The sequence below is a fragment of the Limanda limanda genome, chromosome 6 (genome assembly GCF_963576545.1).
Source record: "Limanda limanda chromosome 6, fLimLim1.1, whole genome shotgun sequence".
Classification (NCBI taxonomy): domain Eukaryota; kingdom Metazoa; phylum Chordata; class Actinopteri; order Pleuronectiformes; family Pleuronectidae; genus Limanda; species Limanda limanda.
In genome coordinates this window covers 22,665,521-22,666,946 of record NC_083641.1, presented here as the reverse complement: position 1 = coordinate 22,666,946, position 1,426 = coordinate 22,665,521, and the positions used below count along the sequence as shown (strand labels likewise).

Sequence of the window (1,426 nt, the reverse complement as noted above, 5' to 3'; positions counted from 1 at the left end):
ATGCAGAATCTGACTGAACTTCCAACCAACGCAACCTCCCACAGGAGCCTGTCTGTGATCATCAAGGTGTGTGTGGTCGTCCCTTTCTTCTGCGTCTTCCTGTGCTGCATCGCTGTCATGCTGCACATATTTGCGTCCCACAGGCAGTTCATGGACACGTCCCGCTACATCCTGTTCGCCACCATGCTGGTCAACGACACCCTCCAGGTCATGACCTCTGTGCTGCTCTTCCTCTTCGTCATGGGTCAGGTGAACTTTGCTCTGGTATACTGTCTTCCCCTGTTCTTTATATCCTACGTCACTTTCCAGAACACCCCCTTAATCCTGGCCACCATGTCACTGGAGCGTTACATTGCCATCGTCTATCCCTTGCGACGCCCGGCCTCCTGGCGCTCAGACCGTATCTGGATCATTATTCTGTCTCTCTGGTTCATCAGCTGCATCTTGCCTGTCATTGACATCTCCATCGGGAAAAGTGATCCATCTGTGGATGTCCTCTCCACCCCTGTGATTTGCAAAAATATTGTTGTCCACAATTCTCTGATCCAGACGCTGTTCAAAACTATTGTCAGTTTGCTCTTCTTTGCAGTGGTCGCCATCATCATCCTCTTTACATATGTGAGAATCCTGCTGGAGACCAGGAAGCTGAGACAGGACAGAGTGTCTGTGAGCAAAGCCATGCACACGGTGCTGCTGCACGGCTTCCAGCTGCTGCTGTGCATGCTGGCCTTCAGCAATCCCATCACTGAGTCTCTCATAGTGCTGCACGCCAACTGGCCTCCAGAAGACATTGCCTTTTTTAATTTCTTCTGTTTCATCCTGATCCCACGTTTTCTGAGTCCGCTCATCTACGGCTTCAGAGACCAGAGCCTCAGGGGCTACATCGGGAAAAAGTTTGTCTGCTGCTCAAAGAAAGTCAAACCCTGGTCATAGAATTAAATAAGATTAAAGACAGAAGTCAGGAGCCCATGTAACAGGTGGAACAGGTTTATATTCTTACTTTTCACTCTGGCCTATAAGAGACCCTTCCTAATGCACGTCCCTTGTAAGTAATGGTGACAAAACACAAAGTCCTTGTTCTTCTGGGTAAATGTATATGCCATGTGTATCTGCCATTTTAGTATGATATTCATTAAAAATAGGTGGGCTAAGTTATGACAAGTCCTTTCACAAACAAAATTGAATTTTTTTTCCTCCAAAAAGGCCTTAGAGGGTATTAAGAATGTCTTATACAGTCATTTTGTTTATGAAACATCATTGTATCTTAATGAAACAATTGAATGCACTGCAGAAACCTTATGAATACCTTTTTGTTTTGTGTCAGTCAGCAGCATCAGATCTGCAGTTAACACTGTCACAGCTGCTGCTTTAGGATGCTCATTGTCTCATGATGGAAAATGTAAGAAGAAGCTGAAAATAAATTGCA

The 1,426-nt window shown here is 45.5% G+C and overlaps 1 protein-coding gene across 1 annotated transcript; it reads left to right on the top strand.

Moving 5' to 3' along the window:
• On the top strand, positions 1–933 carry LOC133002955 (odorant receptor 131-2-like). The gene has a single exon (XM_061072544.1). It carries the CDS (start codon positions 1–3, stop codon positions 931–933), a length of 933 nt encoding a protein of 310 aa, XP_060928527.1.
• The last annotated feature ends 493 nt before the right edge of the window (positions 934–1,426 follow it).